Source organism: Oryzias latipes, chromosome 5, assembly GCF_053564925.1.
Source record: "Oryzias latipes strain Hd-rR chromosome 5, Olatipes_Hd-rR_3.1".
In the NCBI taxonomy this organism is placed as follows: domain Eukaryota; kingdom Metazoa; phylum Chordata; class Actinopteri; order Beloniformes; family Adrianichthyidae; genus Oryzias; species Oryzias latipes.
This window is the reverse complement of record NC_136241.1, coordinates 18753111-18779822: the sequence shown is the minus strand read 5'-3', so window position 1 is coordinate 18779822 and position 26712 is coordinate 18753111. Positions and strand designations below refer to the sequence as shown.

The 26712-nt window shown below is 41.6% G+C and overlaps 1 protein-coding gene across 9 annotated transcripts in view; it reads left to right on the top strand.

Annotated features, from left to right (window-relative positions):
* slc25a26 (solute carrier family 25 member 26) overlaps nt 1-26712 on the top strand; it is a 56536-nt gene that overhangs the window by 13901 nt on the left and 15923 nt on the right. For 4 of the 9 annotated variants that reach the window (XM_011475068.4, XM_011475067.4, XM_078947334.1 and 1 more), the window contains exons 6-8: nt 611-668; nt 20910-20954; nt 26427-26496. In XM_011475068.4, the coding sequence (XP_011473370.1) occupies nt 611-668; nt 20910-20954; nt 26427-26496 (173 nt within the window). Of the gene's footprint in view, nt 1-610; nt 669-13441; nt 14557-20909; nt 20955-26426; nt 26497-26712 lie in introns of all 9 variants that reach the window. The other 5 variants (XM_004068853.5, XM_011475069.4, XM_078947332.1 and 2 more) reach the window with 3 other exon arrangements.

The window sequence follows — 26712 nt, the reverse complement described above, 5'->3', positions numbered from 1 at the left end:
GAACCCCGCCCATCCAGACATGATGTAATAGAAGTTAAAATTAGACAACATGATGCATTTTAAGATGAAAGTATAATTAGTTTAGCTCCTGGAAGACTGAGCTGTTGCATGTATGGTGCGGATAAACCATATTTAAGTCAGTGTTTTTGTTTCCATGTGTTAGTCACGTGTACATTTACTGCAAACCCTATACTAGTACAGTTAAAGGAAATGGCTTTTAAGACATAGTTGTAGAAATGTAATCCTTCCATGCCTAAATTATATTAAAAAAAACCTTCTTCTTTGTCTTTCCTTAAAGGTGAAGCTACATTAAAGACTTGTAGATTAAATGGTGCAAAGTGCATCAGGGTGAACTCAAGTGGCCTTGGTTTTATTTAAGTCTATGGATGCTTACAAAGAAAAGAAAAGAAAATTGTTACCGCGTGTTATGTAGAGTTATTTAAAATTTGAATAACTGAAAGCATGTGACATATTAAATTTAAAGGATCTTTGGTGGTAAAGCAGTCTGGACCGGATGTGTCTGTTTATGATGGAAGTTTGAAGACTTGTTTCCTCACTGTCTGCCTCTCTGAGTTATGGGTTATCTGTTTGAAATGGTGCTTGTTTGCAGGTCGAGGCGACCCTTGTTAGAAGAGTGATGACCCTCCTAAGCTTGACCTTCATCCCTGGTTGAGTCCTATCCCTTTATCACGCATGTCACTTCCTGGATTAATGGTTTTGCTTGTGCAGCAGATGACAGATGAATGGAGCTTTGCTCCCCATCACTGGAGTTGTGTGAATGCAATCAAATCTTCACATTTTCCCTCTTCTGTAGCTTATCATTCATGCATGCTGGCATGAGTCTAGCATACAGCTGCCCCCTCATACATCTAGGTTCCTCTGAGGTGCACTTTTGGCAACTGAGTATCTGAAGCAAATATGAATACCCCTCAACAACCTTCCTAAGAACAACATGTGGTAGTGTTGATGAGTTCTGCAGTCGGAGGGGGTTAAGGAGTCAGCTGGCATGCTGTCAGCCTTCCATTTGGGCTTTTTGCTGTCTGTGCTCTTACACTGGGGGAAAGGTAGTTTGGGGTTTTCAGTTCTTCCTTGTTCAGTTTAATGCATTGGAAACTGGTGCTACTGAGACCCATGGATCACACACTTATGCTAAGGATGTTTTTCTTTGCGGGGCTCTTTGGTTTGCATAAAAATCTGCCATTAAAGCTATAACTCAAAGATTCTCTGCATAGATCTGGAAAAGACTTGTCATCAGGACATCCTACCAGATATTTTTCCAGGAAAAAAGCAGTTACTTTAGGCCGCTTTTTTTGCCTATGTCCTCTTTATTTGTGTTTTTGTTGCTGCTGCCAGCAGGACTAGAGCGAGGTTGTTACTTTATGGCTTCCTCCTTTAACTTTATGCCTGTTTGCATTAGAAAACTTTTGGTTTCTTCCATATGTTTCTAATAATAAAGTCTCAGATCTGTCAATAGCCTGTGTGTGTGAGAGATGGAGATTAAACAATTGTCAACTAAATCTCTAGATATGATCAAAAGTGAAGCATTTTTCAGCATTCAGTTATGCAATACTCATGCAGTTTGTAATAATAACCATATTCCCTTGAGCTAAGTTGGTATAAAGTGACAAAACATCATAATCCATAATTGGCTAATTACTTTAACATCCATCTTACTCAGTATTATGACATCACTTTGTTAAAAGTCAATCCCTGACAGAAGTTTACGTTTGCTCTGCTCCAATAAATAGCAGGAAGGTATAATTTTCATTTATCCTGGAGAGAAAGGACAGAGTTGTGGGCGGAAAAGGAAGACAAATCACTGCCACAAAGAAGTCTTAAGACTTAAGAAAGCACCCTGTAATTATAGGTTAACCTCAGCTGTATTTATGACACCACTCCTCTATCATGAGGACAGTTTACCTCCTTATTTCTCCCCTTTTAAATATTTTTTTTTTTTTTGCATCTTCTGGTTTATGTAAACATTCAGTTCATGTGTAAAATATTATCCATCAGGAGATTTGTTGCTCCAGGAATTTACATCAAAGACGTCCAGACATTTTTCAGTCTTATTGCCACCAGCTTTTCTCTCGTATGAGCTTTCTTACTGTGACAGTCAGATGAAGCTTTCCAAAAGCAACACCTGCTCCCCTCCCCAACCCATCCAGCCATATGCTTGCACCCCGCTTCCAGCCGCAGCCGTCACTGTGCAGGCAGCAGCGCTTACAACCCCCAAAACATCTGGAGCCAACCACCTGAATGTCAGGGGTCACGCTGAGATGTCACTGCTTAATGTTCGGCAGAAAGAGAAAATCTAAAGCGTCACCCACATGATGCGCGTTTACCTCACCCAACCCCAGCAAAGGTTAGGAGTTCAAACCAATTCATGGTTCAACACCTGTCCGCCTTTACTGTGCTCTACGTGCACCAGCCTAATGTGTCAATGAGCCATTTTAATTTTAAGACTAAGGAGAAAAACAAACTCATTTTAATTTATTGTAATCTTCATAGTGTTTAAACAAACAGGACGTCTGGTTTAATGTCACCTTAATGTGACCCCCACCGCATTTTTTTGCTCCATATCTAAAATGTTTAGCAGGGTGTCCTCGTTTTTCTTCTACGACCGAACTCCTATCTCTCTGCCATTCACTGAAAACATTTGCATGATAAATCGGCCTAAACAGTCAAAATATCTTAGGCCAAACTGTTTCTGATGTATTGCCTGAGATTTAAAAGTTGCAGCAGTGTGAGAGTCACAAACTGCAGACGAAGACTGGAATCTGAGATTCTGTCTAAGCAGGATCCCCGTTCAAGTGAAGCTCTGGGAAATGTTGTGCTTGGTGGCTTTTGAAGTCCATTAAGATGCAACCACGGTGTTCTAAGATAGGTTAGCCTATTGTGTGGTCCTCCATATGCTTTTGCATTTACGCAAATTAAACTTTGATGGTGAATGTCTGAAATAATTCAAAAGAAATTCTAAGACAGGGTTATAAACAGAATGGGAATCCAGTTTAAGAAGCTTGCAGAATGAGGATTTACAAATTGAGCCATGAAGCTTGTTAGCTTGTGAAAAACATTTAGGATTAGTTTCCAGTTCAAAAAATTACATTTTGATGAAATAATTTCTGCAGTTTTAGTTACAAACTGTCAAGCATACAGTGAGTCCTCCTATGCCTCTTCCAATGCACTTTACTATGTTTATATTATGAAGCATTTACCTTTTACTTTTCCTCTAAAAACCTGTGCTTTAAGCACCTGCCCCTACCAACCCATAGAAACAAACAGGTTCTCATGAGCTGATGTAGACCAGTGAGGAACATCCCCTTCCAGCCGCTGTTTTAGAAATCGAGTCATCTTACTACCGGTTTAGAAAATTCATTCTTTTATGTGACAAAGGTAATCTATTATCATATACATGGTATTGTTTACTATAAAAGGCTTAAGAATAGTATGATATAGGCCCTTTAAAATTTTCTAATATACGTATACGTTTTACCCAAAATATGACGTTTATATGAAAAGCATGTTTACGAAGAGTTGTTTTTCTTGAATGTGATCTTAATTTCAATCATATAGATAAAATTATGAGTGTGCAGGTTTCTGTCAGTGTCCTGCTGCATGACCCATGTGTCTCCTGTGGATGGTGTTATACTGTGCACGTGAATTGCTCTTTAAGGTAAAAACAAAATTTATTTTTTGCACGACGTGGAACCCCTGTGGCTAAACCTCTGCTGCTATGTGTTCACGATTTGCAGTGCTTACCAATTTTTTTCTTTTTGTCAAACATTTTCCGTTGGGTCTCGCTAATTAAAGAAGAGTGTTTAAAGTTTGTTCAGATGTAGTTTTGCAAACCCAAGCTTCTTTTTTTATTGTCAGCCAAACAAACAAGTCACACATGTGTAGCCTTCTATTGTTGAGGCATGTAGAGCCTGGGATGTCACCTCTGCTATGAGGGAGCATGTTGAGCAGGTTGTTGTGTCCTGACATTGAAAAAAATAACCAAAAACATAACTTTATACATTTTCTGGATGATGATCAGAGTAACTACCTTTTTTTCCAGGTGAAGAATCTGAATTTAGTAAAAAGGAAGTTTCTTGAATTGCTTTTGGTTATAGTCTGAATTTTTTGGGTTTTTTAAATTATAAAATTGTTAAAAACAGGTGTGTTTTAATCATTGTGTGTACTTCTTTACTCAATACATTGGTTAAAAAGGCCAGTGCCAACATTTAATATAAGCAGTTGATATTTGGTTGGCTGGCCGGCCTTTCTTTAAACTAAGTTAGAGCAAAATTGAAGTATTGGGTAACATCAGAACCTTGACATTTGACAGTTAAGTACCGGTAATTCAGTGTGAATCGTGTTTGTCAAGAGTATTATTGAATAGTTTTAAAGGCATAGTGCCTATGCCGGGATGTTTTGGTTTTCTCGCTCAGATAAGCCATTCAGATGTCTCATCTCACAAATCAGTCATGTTGTTTTTATTAATAGTAGCACAGCTCTGTTTCATGCATATCTGTGGTCATTCCAGAGCTCTCATGGATTGATCAGATCCATACATGGTCTTGTTTGATGGAATCATATATTAGTGTGTGTTTGGTCCAAATTGCATTCACTGCCAATGACTCTGTTGATCTTCTACTTTCCAGCTGTGCTTTTGATTGCATATCTAGTCCTCTGCTGATAAGATACCCTCTCATATGTCTGCGATTGAGCAGGAATATAAAGGATTTGACTGGCCCGAAGGGCTGTTATTGGTAATCTGCAACAACTCTTAACTTGTTAATTTCCCAAATTCTTCCAGAGTATGATGATTTTCTGCCTGTCCTCTGGTGTGCAGTGAAGAAAAAGTTCCAGTTTTGATTCAAGAGACGATCACAGAGCCCCGAAGACTAGAAGTCATTTTTTAGAGGTTTGGACCAATGCTGAGTACCCTCATCAAGCTTCCTGTTTCGTCCGTTTGGCCCTCAGCACCAGCATGTTTTCTCTGTCCGTTCTCCCTCGTCTCGCTCCCAGCTTCAGACACATCGGGCAGCCATACATCTCTCCTCCTGTCAACAGCTAATTGGTTGACCCTTGGGGCATCCTGTATCACAACACATCACCATTCACAGGCTAATATGCACTCTGGCATGGATGTCATCTATCAGTAACTGTGACAGAGCAAACTGGGGTTTTAACTCGCTCAGGCGCTGTGACTGACTGCATGTAACAAATGAGTTTAGTAATAATCTAACCATATTTTTTGTACATTCACAGAGCAACTGTGAGGATGTTGATGGATGTACGCCATAACACTCAATAGAAGTGTTTATGTGCTTCTGAGCGCAGTGAATGGACCTCTAAACAGGAAGTTGCTAAATAATGAACCCACATCTTTGGTTCATCAGCTGTTGGTTTTTCTCTGATTTACTCTTGCTAAACTTCATCTTTACAAGTATAGCAGAAGTGTTCTGTTTTATCTGGTGTATCGTCAGAATAATATTATGGGATTATGGAAGGTTCACTTTTAGTGGTGCAGTTACACATATTTGTGACTGAATTGACATATTGACTGAATAAATGAACTGGAGCGAGAGAGTGTGATGTTTATGGCTCACCCTTCAGCTCCAACGAAATGAACTCAATTCAGTTGCCATTTCTTCGCGGTACGGATGTCGCCATGTTGGAGCCAGAAATCATCAGTAAGCAGTTATCGGTCTGTCTTAGTCGAGGCTTCTATAGCCTTGTTTCCATTGAGCGGTACGGTGCAATCCAGTTTAAAATGGTCCAGGAATTTCAAGCTAGGTTTTCCACTCAACAACAATGGAGGTCATCCAGCAGCTCATTTTTTTCTACTTGTCTTTTGGTACTTCATATATCCAAATCATTTAATCTTGTTTGAGAGAAGATTGCAGGCAGCGAAGAGGAGGCGCTGGTTTGGCGCTTTCTTTTGTCATAATGACATAATGACAAAATGACTGGTCCGTTACATTTTTCTATGGACCTACAACCAACGGGGGACGCAAAAACAATATTGTTCGGTCCGACTTAATGGGTCCATTTTATTATGGAAATGCTCAAAATACTGGACCATACCGTACCATACTGCTCAGTGGAAACGAGGCTTATGCCAACCACTCTCGTCAATCAGGACTGAGTTTGTGGAAAATCACCCCTACCACTTGAAAGCAAGCTCGGGAGAATCTGTCAATGTTTTAAACATTCGATGTGAGACCACAAGGCAACGGAGTTATCCAGTTTATAACTTGAAGAACTTGTACTACAGAAGAAATATCATTAAAAAATTAGAAATTGCAGGAACACGTTAAAAAAGGTAGCAATGCGTAAATTATTATTTTGACAAATAGAATGACTGAGTAACACCTGTTTTATCTCAGTAGAAATCTGTAGGCTTCTTGGAGCTAGCGGGCACTTCCCATTTGGAATGTGAGGGGGGAGTTTGGGTGACTCAGTCCTTTTTTCATGTACAGTCAATTGTGTGAGGTCTAACCCCTCTTAGTTTGAAGCAGAGAACCCTATTTCTGAACGACAAAAAAGTCTGTCTTCTGGATGTTCTCCTTTTTTTTGCCTTGTTTTTCTAAAGCACGAACAAAGTTGGTGGCGGGGAAAAAAACTGCTGCTTAGTGTAAATATTCAGAGTTTCTGGGAAGAATTGCTCTCTTGAATGTTTTCCAGTACGCTTTTAGCCGCCCCCTGATTTAACAAAGCGTAATTTGTCAGATCAGGGAAATTACTGACTTGTGCTGAGATTTAGCGGGCAGTGCCAGCTGATTGGAATCAGGGCCGGCGGCAACAAGATTGGCTCCAGGGCGATGTGCAAAGGCTCAGGCCTATCCCCTTGGTTTGTCTTGTTTAAACATTCACACGAAAACACTCCGTGCTGCTGTAGGCATCCACAACTATCAGGCGTGATCCCTCACCAAGTGCACACACTGACGCTAGTTTGTACAGTGCTGAGATGGAAGGGCTGAACAGTTGGTTTCACTGCTGCTTGCTGCAACTTCAGAGCCTCGCGGCTGGGACAGAGTTTAGTGGAAATGCTCTGAGAACAGTTCCATGAAAGGTTCAAGTTGGATAGGCGTGTGATTTGTGTGAAGTGAGCCTCCGGGGAGAACAGAGACAGGTGTGTGAGTTTGCATGCTTCAACTGGGATAGCATATGGGATTGTTTCTTCAGTAATCGGGAGAGCAGGCCTGAGCTTCCACCAAGCAGCACTTCTCAGCCACCAGGAGAGATGAAACCCTACCTTCTTGCACTCAGCTCTTTTCTTTTCCCCCTCACTCCAAGCTTCGCTGATGAAGTGAAAGGCCAAAAGACTGGCTCAGAGCGCCAGATCAGGCTCCTTCTATTGATTGGTTTTTTATGTGTTTGTTTATTTATTTAAAAGGACTTGAAACCTTCTGTCCCTGAGGTGTACTTAGCCTCACACACACACATGCATGCACAAGAAAATTCCTCCACCTCCATTTGCATTTTGCTTCATTCATGGAGCTTGCATTTTATAAGAAAGTAATGAACAGCATCAGATCAGGGCATGAGCACTGGTAAAACTATTTTAAAGTACTGCAATAAAAATGTATATAAAAAAAAATCCTAAATAAAAAAAAGTATGTTACCAAAAAAAAAGTCATATTATCTGGTGTGGAAACTTCATTTTCCAAAAAAAGTCAGTCTTTTCTGATGCAGCAAATATTTTACTCTGATGGTCGATGACTTGAACACAGCAAAATAAAAGCCAACGTAAAAACCAGATGCTAAAATTCTTCTAACACGACTTTTTATTTCAAATGTCCTGGTGCTAAAATGAACAACTTTACAGCAGAATTAAATATCCTAATTGACCCAAATAAAAAAAAATACTCTGAAACAAAAAGATAGAACAATAACAACTAAGGAGCAATAATGTAGAGTTATTATAGAGCTACTAACCTTATTTTCACTGGTTTCTACTTGCACAATATCTGTGTATTCATTTTCTGGCTTTGCATGCTATTATTTTTTCAGATGTTCCTCTAGATTGTCCAACAGATTGAGCTTATTCCTGCTCAGTTTTTGGCAAAGAGTCATACCGAGGTGTCAAACGCCACCTGCCATCATGACATGATTTACGACACCAGTGACTTTCAGCTTATTAAAATCTGATATTTGTTTGTCATGTGACCACAGTTGGCTCTTCGTCATACTTTTCGTGACACGCAGCAGATGGAATGTGGGTGTGTTGGGTTGTTTGTGTGAGAGGCATGTTCCTCAGTCTATAAAGTGAATCCAGCTTGCATTACCAGGTAATAAATATGGACTTAAAGTCTGGGTTTTTGTCTACTTGCTTAGCCTGCGTGTTTTGCTCTTTTGTGTGTTTCTTTTCATTCCCACAATGCTGTGAGTAGTTCTTCCCCCCAAATCTGCTGCCGCTTCATTAACCATTTGGCTTTATTTTGCTTTCTATTTGTAATCATTTCCTAACTTTTACTTTACTTCATGAAGAAATAGAATTTAAAGCAGCACACATGGTCTTATTTGAGTTTTGGTAAATCCCCCGGTTAAGGAGCTTATGCCAAATGCCTTGTGAACAGTCACTCAGAATGAAGCACAATCCAGAAGACCGTCTGGCTCGTGAGTCACTCGCTCCTTTGCTTATTGGCCTCACATCTGGTGGCAAGAAGGGAGCAGAATGTTGAGGGGTTCGCGATTGCGCCACCATGTTTTGTCTGAATTGAATTGAATGTAATGGTTTTAATTGTCTGGCATTTTATAATGTAACATTACAATCTTTGAGAGAATTCATTACTGTCATTTAAGTAACAATAAATATTGTCAACATGAGTTTGTTCTTGTGGGAGGTAGCAATAAATCCAGCTTACTGATTTCCACAAGGCGTGAAAAGACTGGGTTTCCTTGCATAGTTCCAGAGTGAACTGGATTTGTCACAATAGAAATGTCATGGTGTGTAGCAGTTGTGTTGTTGGATCTGGGTTGGGTGTGACATCATTACCACTGCACGCCATTCAATTCGAAAAAAGGATCCAAATAAAACTTGGAGTCCATCCAACATGTCAGATTTCTCTTCTTCTTGCCCTTCCCTTAAAAAAAAAGAAGAAAACCATAAGGAAGCATTACCAAGTTATGCCTTTTTGCTTTTACAACACGTTACATTTCAAGCTATTCATAGAAATCATGAAGTTAATCACCTAATCAACCAACTTCAGTGTTTGATAGTTGGCAAAACACTACGGGTCCAATTCTGGCACATGTGCGCATTGACTGGTTGGGAAAAGCATTTGAAGTAAATAGAAAACAAATCTTCCAGCTTCATCATGACTTTGTGCAATCATTCGCTACAACCCATGAGTAAAAGTACGAGAAAATGTTACAGGAAAGCTTTCTGTTTTCACAACAACTGCTCCTGTAATCTGTTTCAACATGCTCACCTTTTTAATAGTGGAAAAGTAAAGCAAATTTGATACTTCGCACCAAAGGAACTGTCAGAATCACTTAAATGACAGGCAACACTATAAAGCTAGTTATTTAAAACTATTTCAGTGTGTAGTCTTTTTTTAAAAGTGTGTTTGTATTTGCGTTTTATGTGATGGATGAGTCTCATCACTTACCAATTTAGTCCCACCGTAACTACGTCAAACTGCTTCAGAGCTTTTAATCACATTCTCTACTTCTGTAATATCAACCAAGCTGAAATTTTCAGCAAGGAATAGATAATTCAGTGTGGCCTGTCAGCATATACACTGGATGGATAATCTCTAAATTCCTCCCTATGATTTTGGATGACAAACAGGAATCCTGAAAGAAGTTGGGCTGGAGGTAGGACCACTCAACAACTTTTTGAAAATATAATGATCCAATAATGGATCGTGTACTGTAATTGGGGTGGGACAAGATGAATTTAATTTTCTTTTTTTTTTTTTTTTTTTTTTTTTTTTAACTTGTCCTGTCCAACAGCTGGGCAGACAGACGAGAGCTGAGGGCCTCTTGTGTTGGACATATTTTGCTTTAACAAGAGGGGTTATTAATCTTCTGACAAACCAAAGGTATGTCTGAATAAACCCCTTTTGTAATTGAGGCCAAACTTTATTAATTTCAATCATGTCTGAAAATCTTTGGTGTTGGACCGGACGGAAAAGGAAAGAGGGGAAGAAGAGAGAGGGACGCTAGAGAGAGGGGGGGGGGGGGTAGGGGGTGATAATAGGAGGGGAAGGGGGATAAGACCATGAAGCAGCATACAGCAACAAGTTTACTGGTTGTTAATCATTATGGTAAGGTTCAAATGCAGTACAAAAAGGGCGGGGCCCGTCCACACACACACTCAAATGTTATAAACACACCTGCTAGCTGCAAAAATGTCCACCTGTCGACATGTACACAAAACAGATAGTGTTCACACACGCATACTTATGCCTTAAAACCAACTAGTGTGAAACATTTCAGTCATTCAGTCATGCAAGCTATTAGTGCAAAGGTGAGCTAACACCAGTGCTCAGGTGAGGTTTTATGTTCTTCTAAAATGGATGGTGGAACGTGAAAAGAAGGAGGGAGAGTGCCCAGCCATCCCCACCCCAAGACCCCCACCGCAGCAGCAGCGGCAGCCGGAATCCCCCCAACGCCACACGGGAACCGGCAGGGAACAACCGCCGCCCGGGCGACCAAGCCCGCCACCCAGGCCAGGGCCAGCAGGGCCGCCGCAAGGCCCCCAGAGCCAGAGGCCAGGGAAGCACGGAGGGAAAGAGAGCGCCGCCCCAGCCCAACCAGGAGAGCAGCCCCCCCGCCGCGCCGGGAGAACCCAACGCAGAGCCCCACCGGAGAAGGACGCCCACAGCCCCAAACGAGCACCCCACCACCACCCAGGAGTTCCGGGCATCCCCCCGCCCCAACCCCAGGTACGAGCCAGGACCCCCCAAGGGAGACCCGCTCCGCACTCCAGGCAGCCATCCGCCCGGCCCACGGTTGGTCCAGGGAGGAGCGAGGCAGGGGGCCCGCCGCCCCCGCCCAGGAGGGGGGAACCCCGGGGAAAAAAAGAGGGCCCACAAGGGGTGTTATAAATATGGCCCGACCAGGCTCGGCCACAGTTGGAAATTTGGCGGGGCCCAGCACTCAGGAGCAAGGACCAGAACCCACCCCCCAGGGACCAGACACCCCCGGCTCAGATGTAATGTGAACTCCCCCACCGCGCGGAGAGAGCACCGCCGGGCCCAGGAAGCCGGCACCCCGGGGACACGGCCGCCGTTGCAAAGGGGCCCGCACCCCCCACCAGGGAAGAGGCAGGGGACAGATGGACCCAGGTCCCACCTTCCTTGCAAAATGTGTGTGCGTGTATGTGTGTTTGAGATGGTGTGTGTGTGCATGTGTGTGTGTTTATGTTGGGATGTATATATTGAGGGGGGAGGGGTGTGTGTACTAAGGGGGGTGCAGTTAAAATTGGCGGGTAGGGCACTAAGGGGACATCTCCTGATTACTCACAGTGACGTCCCCTCACCCTCCCCACCAAGGGGCCCTAAATGTCTAAGGTGCGGTTAAAATTGGCGGCTAGGGTGCTAGGAGGACATCCGCTGCTTGCTGGCAGTGATGTCCAAGCACCCCCCCTACCAAGGGCCCTACATGTCTAAGGTGCAAGTAAAACCGAAAGAGGGGGGGGCCCACTCCATACGGCAACCATAGGAGGGGGGCCACTGCCTAGTAAACCCCCCCCCAAGGCTCATCGCAGGCTAAGCCCCTCACCCCCTCACCCTATTATGAGGTTATATGAGGAAGGGGGTAAGTTGGGGATAACTGATAGACTGTCCCCCGGTGGTCAAACAGCTGTCCCCCGCCCCCCCCCCAGCAAGGGGGCCAGGCCCACCCAGCCCAGGGGCCCCACCCCCGGAGGCGCCGACACCCCAGGCCCAGCACCACCCCCCCCACACAGAGAGAGAGGAGCCAGAAAGCGCCGGCCCCCCCCGGAGCAAGCCCAGGCCCCCACCCCCAAACGCCGGCCCTAGAAGAGCTCTGGTCAGGCCTCGACGGGACCGAGGCAGCCAACCGGCCGGGGAAACCGCCGATGGCCTCAGCGGAGACCCCGACCCGCCAACCCCCCCTGCCCCGTACCAATAGTGGACCCCCCCCCCCCCCCCCCCCAGAATGCCCCCCCCCCCCCAGAATGCCCCCCCACAGGTCAGGGCCGACAAGACCCCCCACCCCACCCCCCCCAAGACCCCGCAGCCGAAGCGGAGGACACCCAGAGCGACCGGGGGCCCCAAGAGGGTTGTCCCGTCCCGCCCCAGAGCCAGGGAAGGGCCGATCCCAGCCCCAGGCGTAGATGGGAAGCCCATCCAGCGCCGCTGGGCCCCCCCCCCCGAGCAGCGCCCCCCCCCCCCGAGCAGCGCCCCCCGCCAACCCCCCCCAGCACAGGCAAAGGGACCACCCCCCCAAGCCAGGCCAGACCACCACCCCACTCCCCCACCACGCACCCCCACACCCAAGCCCAAAGGACCACGCAAGATGAATTTAATTTTCTTCAGCTTTTCTTTTTGTTTGTCCACTTATTAACATAGAAATAAGCAGGAAATTGCTCCTTTCTGATAATAGTAGTGAATGACATCAAGCTTCTTACAGACACAACACCAATTAATAATCAGTGTACGGTAGTTAAAAAAAAGATATTTGAAGCAACTATTCATTTGCAGTAAAAGTAAAAAATATTAGCATCGAAATTTCGAATAACAGAAACTTCAATAGTTTGTTTACATGTTGTAAGCATGCTTTATTTAAAAGAAAAACAAACGACTTATAATAAAAAAAAAGATAGCATTTCCATTGCAGGATATGATGGTGGGATGGGACGGAAGTATTTTTGTTTTCAAATTCTTTTTTTTTTTTTTAAACTTGTCCTGTCCAACAGCTAGGCAAACAGATGAGAGCTGAGGGCCTCTTGTGTTGGACATATTTTATTTTAACAAGAGGGGTTATTCATCTTCAGACAAACCAAAGGTATGTCTGAATAAACCCCTTTTGTAATTGAGGCCAAACTTTATTAATTTCAATCATGTTTGAAAATCTTTGGTGTTGGACCGGACGGAAAAGGAAAGAGGGAAAGAAGAGAGAGGGACGTTAGAGAGAGGGGGGGGTAGGAGGGTGATAATAGGAGGGGAAGGGGGGTAAGACCATGAAGCAGCATAGAGCAGACAGGTTTACTGGTTGTTTATCGTTACGGTACGGTTCAAATGTAGTACAAAAAGGGCGGGGCCTGTTCACACACACTCAAATATTATCAACACACCTGCTAGCCGCAAAAATGTCCACATGTCAACATGCACACAAAACAGATAGTGTTCACGAACGCATACCTATGCCTTTAAACCAACTAGTGTGAAATCTTTCATTCATTCAATCATGCAAACTATTAGTGCAAAGGTGAGCTAACACCTGTGCTCAGGTGAGTGTTTATGTTCTTCTAAAATAGATGGTGGAATGTGAAAGGAAGGAGGAGGAGCGCCCAGCCACCCCCACACCCATACCACCGCCGCAGCAGCAGCGGCAGCCGGAATTCCCCCAACGCCACACGGGAACAGGCAGGGAACAACCGCCCCCCGGGCGACCAAGCCCGCCACCCAGGCCAGGGCCAGCAGGACCGCCGCGAGGCCCCCAGAGCCAGAGAGCAGGGAGGCGCAGAGGGAAAGAGAGCGCCGCCCCAGCCCAGCCAGGAAAGCAGTCCCCCGCCGCGCCGGAAGAGCCCAACGCAGGGCCCCTTTGTTTGTTTTCAAATTCTATCGCTCCCTCGGTCACTTAGTCTTCACGTTTGACTCACAACCTTCCCTGATGTTGCTTCCTGCTTTAAATATTTCCAGGCTACACTTTTTGGTTTCAGATTGCTCCATTTGAAATAAGAGTTTAAAAAAAAAAAGAGAAGTTAAAAGCTGTAGTCTATTATGTGTGAAGTCTTGAACATTACCCTACCCTTATACACTCTCTATAATAAAAGTCTAAACTAAACTAATCTAAACTATTGCATTTAAGACAGCTGTACTACCCAATCTAAAAATATGTAAATTTCTGTGTTTTGAGATCTCTCCATTGACACAGAAGAAGATAATGACCCTTACTGTCCTGCAGTTTTCTCTGACAGTGCTTCACTGTTCAGCAGCTTCTCATATTGAGTATGCTGAATTTAGGTTTTATACTCTGTCAACCCCATATCTGCTGCTTCCATCATGGCCTTTTTTTCTCATCTGATTAGTCCACATCATTTCACAGCAGGAGATGTTTACAAACCTGCAGAGATGCTGCTAATGTTTACAGTATGACATTGTGATGGTTTTTCTATTCATAGGAAGTAATGCTGCTAGTTGTTAGATGTTGAAGACTGTTTCAGGAAAGTTTTCTTGTGTTTATGTACCTCCAACACATGGTGTGCGGCTGCTGTCCGTAGCTTCTCCATGCTGAACATTTTTCTTCTCTTCAGCTTGTGAGGACCCCACCTCCAGCCTCCATACCCTTGCAGCTTCCACCTCTGATTGGCTCTTACCGGCCTGTGTAACCAATCAGCAACACACGTTTGTACGACCCCAAGCAGTCTATGTAAGCTCATGTAAATGTGCGTTTTGGGCTTCTGCATTCAAGACTTTTCCATTCACGCGCAGCTACACAAGTTTCTTCGACCATTTTTGGGCTGTGCGTACAAATTGCGTGGCCATTGAGCGCAAATTGCAAGTTAAACTAGGTCAAAGTTTGACCTGTCAGGGACTCTAATTTGGTAGTAACATACGAATGGCGTCCCCTTTAATTAATGCAAGTGCTAACCGTTTGAAAATTGATCATGGAGGAAAAATTTGTAATTGTGGTTTGTGTGGCTTGTGCCCGGCCAGAATTATATGACACCAAGACTTTCAAATGTCACAATAAAGCAGTGAGGGAAAAAGCCTCCCTGCTTTTCCAGTGTGAATACCATAAATTAAATGCGCGTTCATGAGTGTATGTCAAATGCCCGGTGTGTCTGCAGCATAAGTTTGTTGGTGTATGAAGTCAGGAACTGCTGTTGTGTTGTGTTCAAAAGTGGCTGCAAGGTGGCAAAGTGGTTAGGGCTCTTGCCTCACAGCAAGAAGGTCCCCAGTTCTGGGGTGACCTCTCGGCTGGGGGACCTGAAACAGGACACCAATGGGGGACCTCTCTGTATGGAGTTTGCATGTTCTCCCCGTGCATGCATGGGTATTCCTCCCATTGTCCAAACACATGCTTCATAGGTTAATTGGTTAGGTGTGTGATTTGTGGCCCTGCAAAAGAACTGGTGACCTGTCCAGAACGTCCCCTGCCGTCGCCCACAAGTGGCCGGTATAAGCTCTGGCAGTTCTGTCCCCCCGAAAGGGATACAACGGGTTTAGAAGATGAATAAATGACTGTATGAATGACAACCCTGACCATTATGTTGTATGGTATTAAAATAATGTTTTTCCTTTCCAAAGTCAAGTGAAACTTTTTAAATTCTCAAATTAAAAAAGGACATACTCCAAGTGACATCTTGTCTTGCTTTTTGATGAAATCATCAATGCATTATTAGGCTAGACTTTTTAAATTCATGCCCTTTACTACTGCTTTCTTTCTGAAAGCTAATCAGTATGCAGAGACAGCAGTATGACCTATTAAAAGTCGTTTGTCAAATTGCAGCCAACTGGGCTGCCTGCAATCAGGCTCAATGTGAATATATTTTGACATGTGTTTTTCCTGCCCTCTGTTGAGTGCCTAAGGACCTGTGACAGCCTAAAGCTTTGCTGAATACTAATAAAGTTAGCACTGGTACAGTTGGCAAGGACATGTGCACATACACACCAAACAGGAGCTCTGTCAGCAGAATGACACAGCAGCCGCATCTATATATCTCTGTAAAATCATACCTGACAGTCACAGCAAGTGGCGCTGTCATCTTTGATCAGTTATATAACGCATCAGCTCACAAACATGTATTGGTGCTTTTCATGCATGTATCCATGCGCACACATCGTCGGAGCTCTTATTGAGCGTGGCATATGTTCACACAAAAACACAAGGCATGAAGTTGCATGACAGCAGGCTTTTAAAGGGGCTGTGAGTTTGCTGGCAGAGAAATTGTATGCCATAACTGTCACTGAGATGGTTGTGAAGCAGATGCCATTGGGAGCCTTGAAAATTATAAAGTTTGGTATGATTTGGTGAAAAACAAATAGTGTCTTCACCTAATACAACCCCCAAGATGAAAAGAGAAGCTCTTACATTAGAACGTATTATAAGTTGATGATAAAAGAATTTAGTTAAAGAGAAATTGGTGATAAAATTAATAAAAGCTGTAAAACCTTTTTGAACTAGAAACTTCTTCTTAGGAAAGGCACAAGCTCCCCGCTCTACTCCATTCTGATGCACCAGTAATGTTTGGTTAGGGTTGTGAAAGGCTGTAAGCTAGCAGGAGAGAGTGTAAACATATGGATGTCAGGAAGTAGGGGCGGACTTATTCTGCACCAGCAGTCCTGCCCACAATTCAAAGGTGAATTTCTAATGAAATACTGCCGCTCTGCAGAAACGATGTCCAAGAAAACGACCCAGGCTTTTGGATTTTGGTAAAAAAATAGACATAATCATGATTAAAAGACCACTGGGAAAACTGAGAATAGATCATAAGAATATTAGAGTGAGACTTTAATGAAAAAGGCCATTGATTTAGCTTGAAACGGAAAGAAATACTTAATAAATAAAAGCTAAAACTGATGAAAATATTGCTTTTGATGGTTTTTCATCTAAAGGATAAAACAGAAAAAATGAAACGGGTCAGGACACAGAATGAAGGTGGTTCTAGAGAAGATATTGACAATAATGGTAACACAGGGACATTTTAAACTCGGGTCCTGCTTCCAGTTAGCATAGCAGGTGTCTTGTATTGTATTCCCAATCTGACCATTTAAAGATGGTCAGTTGTGACTGTGCTGTTTGCTAACAGGATGTGAGACACACTGAAGGAGAAAGAAAATCTTAGACAAGAACGTTAAAGATGAGGTCCACAAAAACATTTTCTGGCAGTCAGATGTTCCTGTGACTACGGCTGCATATTTTTGCTGACGTTTAAGGTTCACAGGACTGTAGAAAACATGTGGATTCTGCTGCCCTCCCCCAAAAAAAAAGAAAGAAAAAGAGACAAGCTGAAAAGAGGGATACTCTTGATTTTAGAGACAGATTGGATGTCGTTAAAGACAAAGGACGATATTAATGTTAAAAAACAAGACTGGAAAGCCTTATAATATAGCCTTATAATGCTGGTTATTGTCTGGGACTGCACATCTGGAACAGATGACATTCTTGAATCTGTGTAAAAATCCTCAGACTATCGGGGCTTTGTGGAGCAAAATGGGTGGTGTCGTTTTAGAAAGCTTGTCCTCAGCTGCAGGTTGAGGACTTTCCAACTAGATCCAAAACACACATCTAAAACATCCAAAAATGGCACCTGCTGATCTGAACTGAAAGACTGTATCTGGAGAAGGAATCCCTCAAACCCAAGACAAATGCAATAGTTTTTTAACAAAAAAATAAAATAAAAATAACAAAGTACTTGTTGACAGATATACAAGTCTCTTATAGTTGCTGATAAATTGTACTCATGCGTTTTTACAGGCCTTCAAAGAATAAAAAATGACTCCTTTTTAAAGTTATTGTTTTGTGTAAATAACATTAAATCTATATTTTTTTCCACACATGTATAAACGTGTAGTAAATTTACTTTGGGTTCAGAGAGTTGACAGTGTTACGGTAACTAAGGCATTATATGAGGCTGACTTCCGGCTGGCTCCATGCGGTCCCACTATGGAAAGACTGGCTACAGGCTGTGGGCCAGACGTGAGTTAGCATGCGTATGCCCTACACATACGATCTCTGTGTTTCTCAAGAATAGCAAAACCACACAGTTTACAAAAATGGCAAGCAGTTAAAAAAGTTTCTCTTGTGACTTCAGGACCCGCATCTGTAACCAATTTAAACTCAGGTGGCAGATCACTAAACCCTAAATTCTCCTAATGTTATGGTTGGACTGAAAAAAAAGAGACAAATGCTAAATCCCTCATTTGTCCATTGATTTCATTCACTTAAGTAAACCAAATGGTACAAAAAAAAAACACAGATGTAAACCACAGGTGTAATTGTAATATTTTGAAACCGTGCATTATTCCAAAACTTATAAACTTTCAGATTCTCGTTTTCCTATGTTGCAGTTTATTTAAATTTTTAAAAGTTCAGAAACTGATTCATTTAAAACATACTTATAGTTTATTAAATATTTTAGAGTTTGGGATCTTTAGATACCTGGTGTATGATTTGATTAAAGATTGTTTTCTGAATGATTTACATAGATTGACCTGATAATACTGAAGTCCACCTTTCCCTTCATCTTATAAACTGAAAACAACTGAAAAGGATTACTTTGAAGGTGCAGCCATCATGATAAATATCCTTTTTTTTTTTTGTTTGACATGCCGGACTGCCCACAAACATGTTTACCTGTTGCATGAACATATAAAGGAGGATACAGAAAAGATATACAGAAAAACATGCCAAATTGAAATTCCCCATGTAGACAAAACTGTAACAGGTCTTGTCACTGTGCAAGGAGATGATGCAGTAACTTTTCTACAAATAATCAAAGTAATCTGTATTGTTTTATCAGCATCTTTGGAAATATCGTCTCAAATAGGCAGTAGTTGTTTTTGTTGTTGTGCAAGTGTTTTTATTTTATTTACTTTGCTGTGAAAGCATTTATCCATCTTTTTTCCAAACCTACTTAATCCCATTGGGGGTTACAGGGTTGCTGGAGCCTATCCAATCCACTGTTGGGAAAAGGCGGGATACACCCTGGGTGGGTTGCCAGTCCATAACAAGACTCTTTGCTTTATTTCCTGTAGTTTAATATTTCTTTGACAGTGATTCTAATCTCGGACATTTCTGCTAATACTGTAAGGTATGGTGTCAAACCTCACTTGACCAGCTCTTTGCAGCAGCATGCTGTTGATCAGTCTATACCTTCAGTATGGGTTGCAAAAGCAGACAACAAACATTTCTTTGCATACAGGGGGCTGGATTTTTGTGATGCCATGCTGCATCAGTTTCTTACATGTTTCACTCATCTGTTTGTCTGACCCTTCTTTTAACTGTGCCCGACTTATTGATTTATTTCAAACCACACATGGTTTTCAGAAGTTTTGTCTCTTTTGGGCACACACATGTACACACAGATGCACACAAACACTGCAAGCACATTCTGCCAGGGTCGTCAAACCACTTCATAAATCATTCCTTCCAGATCATCTGCTGAACTCATCTGTCTCTCTGTTTTAGCACTAACTTCTGATTTTCTGGGCTGTTTTTCACTCAAGAATGAACTGAATGTGGGTTTATGTATTTAAAACATTCAAACCTTTCATATGAAGAACTGGATCCATTTCAAGCTTGTTTAAATCAGGGTGACTTTGATGAAGACTGAGGCAAAATACAGTCTGCTTGGTGACAGTTTTATGGTATGTTTATGATACTTGGTCTTCATCAACATACCTGCTTTGTGTTAAAGATGAATGCTATGTCCCAAGTAGTCCAAAAGATTACAAGGAACAATTATTAAATGAGTCTGGTATGTATTTATTTTGGCCTATAGTTGACTGTCAAGTGCATCAGTACAGTGTGTTCTGGTCACAGTTAGCACCTCCTTTTATTTCCTTCCTTTCCCTTTTCCACTCTCTGTGCCTCTGGCTTTGTGCTCCTCCTGGCCAGGAGAAGCAGAACTCATCAGTGTGGTAATAAAACACAGGTGCACTTTTACAACACTCCACTTTCAGCGGCCTGGATACCAGACAGGGAGAACGTCAAATAAAGTTTTTAGATAATCTCTGAGGGCTGGGAGATGTTGCTTCTGTCTGCTTGGATTGAACAGATGGGCAAACATTTTCTGACCTTTCCATTTGGCTGCTCTATCAAGCTACAGCAAAATGATTCAGAATACGCTGGGTAACACAAAGTGGCATAAAAGTTTTTGTCTGTCTCTGCAAGTTGTCCTACGTAAAAGTATGAGAGGTCTGTAACGTTCGATTGAGAGAGACGGAATGGGAAAAAAATAAAATCCAAAAAATTACACTGAATGATTTTTAAATTATTTAGTATTTGGTCAACAACAAGAGTTCACCTCAATACTTTGTAATGTGTCCCTGGTTTGCATTGACAGAGGTCAAATGTTTCCTGTAGGTCTTCTTTTAGAATTTTATACACTGAAGTTGCTATTTTGGTCAATTCTTCCATGCAGCTCATCTCAAGAGCTGGGATGTTTTAGGGGTTGTTCCTGAGTTACGTGCACAGACTTTCAACTCTCTCAGATTTTCAAATGGATTAAGGTTCAGAGACTGCTTGGGCCAATCCATAACCTGGATTCATTTTGTTTTACCCACTCTTTTGTTGCACAAGCGATGTGTTTGCGATCATTGTCGTGCCTGAAGATGCAGCCATGTGTCATCCTCAATACTCTCACTGATGGTTTCTGCCCATAATCTCGCCATACATTTCAGCCTTCCTGTATGGATCATTCCCTTTGCATAAATGCATCAAAGTATGATGTATCCACCCCATACCTCACAGTAGACAAAATGTTCTTTTGATGTAACTCCCCACTATTCCCTTTCCAAACGCGACAAGTTGAGTGTTTAATCAAAAACACTCAACAAAAACTTAAGTGTCTGACAACTGATGGGACTTAAATATCCAACTATCCATCAGTTGAGTTCTGCCAGACCACAGCTATTGTCAATAGTTAGTAAGGGGCAAATACTAGGCAGCAGATGAGTGACAAGTAATAAAGATACCAAAAATGGCTTAAAAAAACAACAGAATTTCACGAAATAAATCTTTAAAGACAAGATCTAATAACTACTTTTTTTTTCCAGATTCCTTTCTCCCTGGTGCAGTTTCCACTTTGGGAATATTTAAAGGTATGTCTATTTCTTTTCTTTTTTTCAGAAATCATAAAAGCTTCAAGTGCTCTTATTGTTGGTATATTTGATTTCACTAGGCTCGTTTACAGCACTTCTTCTCAGTGATAAATCTGTGCTAAAGTTGTGGTGCTGTGCTTAGACTGTGACACATTTACAGCAGGCTCTTACGCTGCATTCCCCTGTATCATTGTGGCAGGCAAAAATGAGAGTTTACGCCTCGCTTTAATGGGCTGTCGCTGCGGCCATCAAATCTGCTACAATATATCACGAGCTTCTGGTATATTCAGTCGTTTTTACTCTGTTACCCCCCATACTTCACTATCTTAATGTCTTTTTCACTGCCATATCCCTTGTCTGTGTGGCCTTGAGCGCACAAGAAGCCGTGTCTCACTGAAAAGATGGCATTTTGTCGGGATTGACGTCATGTCTCAAGGGTGCGAGGGGCGGACAGTGAAACATTCCATCAACCCTGGAAGCTCTGATGAACAATATGCCGCGCAGCTGCGCGCTGTTTGCATGTGTGTGCATTTACAAAAGCTAGATTTTGTTGATCACAAGTGTCTCATTGTCTGCCAGTCAAAGACCTTTTTTCTCTCCAGCCCATCTGGAGCATCTGCTTGCAAAGAGCTGATGTACTAGAACCTGGCATCCTCTCATCTGACGAGGACAGCTTTTGGGTTTTATGCAACCAGCCCTCTTTCAAGCTCAAATAATAGCATCTGTTTAGAAAAAAATTGTGAGATTGAGGGATTTTGAAATGTGTGTGGTGCAGTCTTCCAGCTGTATTGTGGGATTTGGATGTACTGCATGCCAGCGTTTGTCATTTAGTTTCATACGTAGCTCGCACAGCTGTGATAAGAACAATGGAAGGGTGAAGCTGAAGAATAGACTGTAGTACTCAGCTCAGCCGGGCAACAAAGTGCTGGGAAATTCCAAAGAATCATTGACCGCAGTGTTTCAAATTAATAGACAATGTTACGCATTGGTCTACCCAGAAATTAAAGCCACAACTCGGCATCCATGTGAGTAAATTCCTACAGTTGGTTGACACATTTCACAACATGGTGGTTTTTCCTCAACTATTTTCCCAGTAGTAACTGTAGCTTCCAGTTTACTTCGGCTCTCCTGACCCCCCCAAAGTGCAGCAAAACAGCAGGGTGCGACTTTTAGCTCCTAGTAAAATGCCACACAATGCATATTAGGTTAAATCACAGAGAGACATTTACAAACGGGTCTGTCCCACACAAAAATGCACACAGCAGAGGTTTGTGTGTGCGCGCCATCTTTCCGTTGAGAAGTCCTTCAGGTGCAAAGCAGTTCACAGGTCAAAGAGTATGTTTACCAGATTTACCCCTTATAATCGTTTCACGAAGCAATCAGCGACTAAGAGAAGCAGAGGGATCTCCCAGCATGAGGTCTCTGATGTGCAAAGCAACAATCTCCTCAATCTGCCCTCTAATGGAGTACACATGATGCGTTTTAAATCCAAACACACAACGGTGTGCCATACCTTCTTTCTTCTGACCTTTGTGAAAGACCCCCACCACACACACATGCTTTTCAGGTGAGGCTGTGTAGCGGAAAGAGGCAGAACGAGGCAACATGCAACAGATCAAATGCACAAAAGGAGGCGGATGAGCAGGCTGCTCAAAGAAAATATTAGTAATTGTTCCGTGCTGTTGCTCAATTGCTCTCCCTAAGAAGTAATCATACCTTGCTGTGCCTGCGGCGGCCCAGCTGTCCACATGCATTTTCTACAGGCTCTAACCTTGCACGGTCACTCTCCTCCCCCATATGCGAGCTGATGGGAGGAAAAAAAAACCCAGCCTCCCTTCTCATTCGGAGTTCAGCCTCAAAACAAAAACATCAGGTGGTTTCACTCAGTAGCCAGTTTCACTCAGGGAGGCAGTGAGTGAACTACACTTCAAGTACTTGGAAAGTTTTCACATTCCTGATTGGCTGCATAATATAAACTACAAACTCCACATGTATAAACAAGATGATGTGCCGTGAGCTCTGCTTTCAAGCCTCACTTGTTAAACTGTCATCTTCTGTTCAGAATGGATCATTTTCCAAACCCTGACTGTGATGAGTCGATCAAATGGAGGTCTTCTCATCAAAAAATATAATTTTTACATCTGCTAAAGTTGAAATGTCTGAGTAAAATTATAAAATAAACTAGATATCCTCCTGATTGTTTCACCGTTGTTATAATCATGTTTCACGGTTTTACACTTGGAGAACCGTTTAGTTGAAGTAGTGCGATACATGAGATGCAGCGATGAGAAGAAGACAGCTTTTATAGAAGAGAAGTTTCACCTTTTATGTGTCACTTGATGTTCAGTTTAAAAAAAAAATCTGTTTGCATCTACTTCATTTCTAAACTCATGACCAGGCACATTTTGAATTATCGCCAATACTCCATAATAATTGATATTAATACAAACAAATCAAACCTTTTTTCTTTTATTAAAAATAAAAATATTTAATCATGTTTAATGTTCTACCCCACTGCTGTGTGTTAGAATTAATCATGATTTTTAGTGTTCAATATATGTCATATTGCATCACTGCTGCTCTACAAGCCTTTTAAAAGTGCATTCATGGCCGGCATGCTAAGCTTTGTTTTATGCATGCTGATGCGTTCACAGACACCCTGGCCTTAGATTACAAGCAGAACAGCTTCAGCCTGACTCATCCACTATCATAACTTTATGCAATAAAGATTTGGCCTGAAATTGTTGTGCATCCTGACCCATATCTAAATGCAGGCTTTATTTTCAGTGCTAAGGAAGGCTTTGTACAGCAAAAAAGAAACATTAAGGTGATTTTATTTTTTTTAAATCTGACAAAAATAATATAAAATATAGTTCCATTTTAAGGGGGTTCATTTAATTAATTGAAAACATTTGGAAATAAAGTACAAAATAACCAGACACTATGTTTAGCTGACTTGCTTAATTTAAACAAAAATAATTAAAAATGTTTGATTCTTCTCATAAGCTTCTCTGATAAATTATTTCGATTTGGAAATGATGCTAATAGGTTGTAGGAAGTGAGTACGTTTGTCTCCATCCTTATAAAATTTAAGACTTATACCATTAAATGTGTGGCTCTTTGTTTATGTTAAGGGGACTTTATCTAAATCAATATGAACAGGGCCTCCAAAAAGCAAGCTTATGTCAGATGATGTGATTTATTTATTTACTTATTTATTTAATTATTTGCAGCCCACAAAATTGGAGAGATCTCTTAATAAACCTCATCATTATGCTATAACAATTGTTAGTTGGACTTAATGTATATTTTGTTTAACAAAGCATGAAAAATATCTTTTTAATGCTGCCGCCAAAAAATACTACAAAATAGACAACAGGAAAAGTCAGTTTTGGTACATAGTTGGTGAAAAAACAATTATAAAAAACCCAACCTAAGATTAAGTCAATCAATTTTAAATGTGTGTAATAATTATGTTTGCAATAATATGAAGAATCGTCGAGCAGGAACAGTTTTTGTAGTGACGAAAAGAAATGAAATAAAACTTTTGTTAGATTTTCATGCAAGATTGCAATAGTAAAAAGAAAACTCCTAGTTTCATTTTTTCAAACTACTTTTTGGAAGATTTAAAGCAATCCTAAAAGTTTTAAGAGAGTTTGTTCTTTTATGTCTTTTACTTCAGAGTACAGTGTGTCAGAATATGGGCATCTGCTACCTGGAACATTTATGTTGTTTTAATTAAATGTTAGAAAACTTAGAAAATATAAATACAAAGCAAATATAAACCCGAACCCGTTAGTAAGAGAGAAAGAATGTTTCAAGAATAAAATGAAATCAACTGTATCAGGCTTTTAACGTTTTTTAATGTCTCAAGAGGCAAAAGCTGAAGACTTTGCTTTGCTTATCACAGTCACTTCGCATCATCAGAAATCTAGGAACAGATCTCACAAGACCCATAAAAGCCCGATGATCTCACAAAGCTAAAAACTTTATGTGGCCAGAATGGAGAAAAAAACTGTCAAAACAAGCTTTGCAGGAGTCTTCACTGTCTGCAAAAGGCTTTGTGATAAAGCATCAGGGGATTGTGTCGCCTTTAGATGTGTTTCTTTTGGAAATGAGGTCATTTTCACATGCTGAGCCATTAACTGTTACAGAGCTTTGCACGTTGCATTATGACCGACTATGTGATTGGGGGGAGAAAAAGAATGCAAACGTAAAAAATTCTGTGGTGTTTATGTCAAAATCTGTCCGCCATTATCTGTCATGTCCTCTATTATTACAGTCAGCCTGACTTGCCTAACAGTAACATGTTCCTGATGTGAAATATGCACGAGAGTCTGACATTTTGTTTTTATGCATCTAAATAGATTTTGTCAATACAAGAGATGAGCTAAAATCTACATTAACGTTAAATTTGACAAACTAAGTGGTCTGCACCCTGAGGGTCCGGAGCCACATGTGATTCTTCGGTCCGTCCATTGTGGCTCTCTGGTTAAAAAGACCTTTTTAAATTAAGTTTTTAATTAAAAAAAACGAAAACCAAACGTCACTGAGCACGACCAGAATTCATATTTAACGTGTGCCGGACTATAGGGCGGATTTTCCATTTTAGAACAAATACAAGGATTTTAAGTGTCCCCTATGGTTTGAAAAAATATGGTAAGGGTCTCTAAATTAGCTCTGGTTGAATCTTTGTTAGATTTACAAATTTCTTACTGAGATGCACCACAAGCAGTCAAATAAACTGCATTTGCTTTATTGAGATGATCATACTCGACAAAGGGTGTCTTATTTTGAAAAGAAGTCATATGAACTTCTGTCAAGTTAAACTATTTCATATTATGGAAAAAAAGCTATTTTCTGTTGAAGGTAGGTAAGTGTTGAAAGTAGCAGACAAACTTACTTTAAACTTGTAACCACAAAACACAAACTTCAAATAAGAAGGTAGACTGTGTTGTAGTGATGCTACATCGTGGGACACACGCCTTTGCCTTAAGACCTCTAACATGCATCAAACAAGAAATAGCCTATTTTGTGCTTAAAATGAAAAACAAAATCTCAAGGAAAAATATTATCTATGTGCTGTTGTGAATAAAATATTGGATGAAAGTGTTTTAGTTTGGTTTTTTTTTTCTAAGTAACCTGAAAGATCTTCATCTTCTCCAGAGTTCAGACCGTATGTAAATGTTTGTGGACCTGCGCTGTGTCACTGTGCTACCATCTGGACTGAATGTGTGAAGACCCTGTCCTCTCACCCCATCCCATTTCTTGGGAACTGAATAGCGTGACATCACTGGGGAGAAAAGGCTGAACAAAAATAGCTGGACGTCCAATTCCCAGCCGTGGGCTGTGGATCAGGCCAAACTCTAGGGTTCAGAGTGTGTTTGGAATCTGGCTAATATCTCCACTGACTGCAATATTTTCTTTCTTTCTCTCTGTCTTTTTGCTGTTTTATCATCCCTTTTCTTCCAGACTCTGTGGTCGCGGAGGCAAGGTCACATGCTCTCCCCTTGGCAGTCAGCTGTGTGCGGAGCTCTTGCAGGTGCAGAGGATTATGTGCTGCTTTGGGAAAGGGGCGGATGGGGGGGAACGATGGACTTGGGAGGGAGCACAGATATTTGGAGGGATAGATGGTAAATTGATATTTCAAAGACGAAGAAGAAGCTTTACAATTATTTCGTTTTGTACCAACAGTGAGCATTTTAGAGAATTCCGACTTCATCTACAACCAGATCTGTTTAAGACAGGAATAAGAGCT